This window comes from Aythya ferina (genome assembly GCF_964211825.1).
Source record: "Aythya ferina genome assembly, contig: HAP1_SCAFFOLD_29, whole genome shotgun sequence".
In the NCBI taxonomy this organism is placed as follows: domain Eukaryota; kingdom Metazoa; phylum Chordata; class Aves; order Anseriformes; family Anatidae; genus Aythya; species Aythya ferina.
The window spans coordinates 2,551,035-2,553,069 of NW_028181463.1; the positions used below are offsets into that span (position 1 = coordinate 2,551,035).

The following is a 2,035-nucleotide window of genomic DNA, read 5'->3' on the forward strand; positions in this document are numbered from 1 at the left end:
CTCCACAAAAGTGTACATCCTATGAAGAAGTGTTGGTTCCAGAATGATTCCTATGGATCCAGGGTAACATTTTGCAGGCCTTCATGCAGGATGTACCTCCCTTCAAGAATCTGAAAGGCAGTAGCTTCCCCTATGGAGAAAACTAAAAACACCTATGAGGTATGAGTTTAGTCAAAATTTGAGATCTCTGACATGACAACCAGAGGTGCTGCTCTGCAGAGTGAGGGAGCTGTGGTGCCTGGGGCATGGGGGCACTCTGCAGGGCTGTGCTGGGCAGGCTGGGAGGCAGACCCAGCTCATGGAGTCACTGCCATTGCCCCAGGGCTGCAAGGAGTCACTTGCCAGGCTCCTTTGCTGGGGCTGCTGCATGCAATGGGGCTGAAGAGCTCTCCTCTGCCTGCTCACACCAGATTGAGCACTTGAGCTCTGCTCAGTCCAGATTTTCTGCTCAGGTTTTTTTTTTTTTTTTTTTTTTTTTTTTTTAATAGCTTCTTTCCTAGTTCACAGGAGATGGGAATACACTGCAGCTGAGACCTATGAATTTCTACTCGCTTCTTTATTGTCTATAGCTACACGGAAAGCCTGGCTTTAAATATACATGACTTGATTAGGAAAAGTAAACAGATAAATGAACAGGTAGGAGGCTAACAATGACATTAATTAAATCGACTCCACAACATGGAGAATATATTTATTAAGAAAAATAATATCAAATTACTTTCCTAACTGTTTCTGAGATACTCGGAATGTAAAGGCACATTATATTTTCTTAAGAAATATGTATTCAAAAAATTTCCTCAGTGCATCCTTGAGCTCCTGGTTCCTCATGCTGTAAATGAGGGGGTTCACTGCTGGAGGTAACATGGAGTACAGAAAAGATACTGCAAGGTCTAGGGATGGGGAGGAGAATGAGGGGGGCTTCAGGTAGGCAAACATGATAGTGCTGACAAACAGGGAGACCACGGCCAGGTGAGGGAGGCACGTGGAAAAGGCTTTGTGCCGGCCCTGCTCAGAGGGCATCCTCAGCACTGCCCTGAAGATCTGCACATAGGACACCACAATAAAAAGAAAGCAACCAACAACTAAACAAGAGCTAAATGCAGTAAATCCAACTTCCCTGAGGTAGGCATCTGAGCAGGAGAGCTTGAGGATGTGGGGGATTTCACAGAAGAACTGGTCCAAAGCATTGCCATGGCAGAGGGACAGGGTAAATGTAGTGGCTGTGTGCAGGACAGCATTGAGAAAGCCACTGCCCCAGGCAGCTGCTGCCATCTGGGCACAAGCTGTGCTGCCCAGGAGGCTCCCGTAGTGCAGGGGCTTGCAGATGGCAACGTAGCGGTCATAGGCCATGACGGTAAGAAGGGAAAACTCTGCTGTGATAAAGAAGACAAAGAGAAAGACCTGTGCAGCACATCCTTGATAGGAGATGGCCCTGGTGTCCCAGAGGGCATTGGCCATGGCTTTGGGCAGAGTGGTGGAGATGCAGCCCAGGTCGAGGAGGGCGAGGTTGAGGAGGAAGAAGTACATGGGGGTGTGGAGGCAGTGGTGGCAGGCTACGGCGCTGAGGATGAGGCCGTTGCCCAGGAGAGCAGCCAGGTAGATGCCCAGGAAGAGCGCGAAGTGCAGGAGCTGCAGCTCGCGCGTGTCTGCGAATGCCAGCAGGAGGAACTCTGTGATGGAGCTGATGTTGGGCATTTTCTGACATTGAACACTGTTGTCCGTAGAGAAGGAGAAGGCAGAAAAAGTTTAGAAGACAATTCTCTGAGGAAAACCTACTGCAAGCCTTAGACCACTCTCATCTGAAGCCTCTCTCTTGCAAAAAGAGCTTTCTGTAGCTCTATCGCTTGAGTCCCAGGTGATGTTGGGTGAGACTGGCACTGCAAGCATGGGTTACTGGGGACTTTAGAGGTGTCCTTCCTTCTGTGAAGCAGTCAGAAAGCAGGAACAAGGGGGAAACTCAAGTTCAGTCCACTTATGAGATCCATGAACTTTGCAGGGTTGTTGCAAAAAACACCTCCAACCACACTGTAGAGCG

General features: G+C 49.0%; 1 protein-coding gene across 1 annotated transcript; it reads right to left on the minus strand.

Moving 5' to 3' along the window:
• Window positions 1-759: 759 nt before the first annotated feature.
• On the minus strand, window positions 760-1,695 carry LOC311428138 (olfactory receptor 14C36-like; the record flags this gene model as incomplete). The annotated part of the gene is made up of 1 exon (XM_084539687.1): window positions 760-1,695. One exon carries the CDS (start codon window positions 1,693-1,695, stop codon window positions 760-762), a length of 936 nt encoding a protein of 311 aa, XP_084395813.1.
• Window positions 1,696-2,035: the final 340 nt, after the last annotated feature.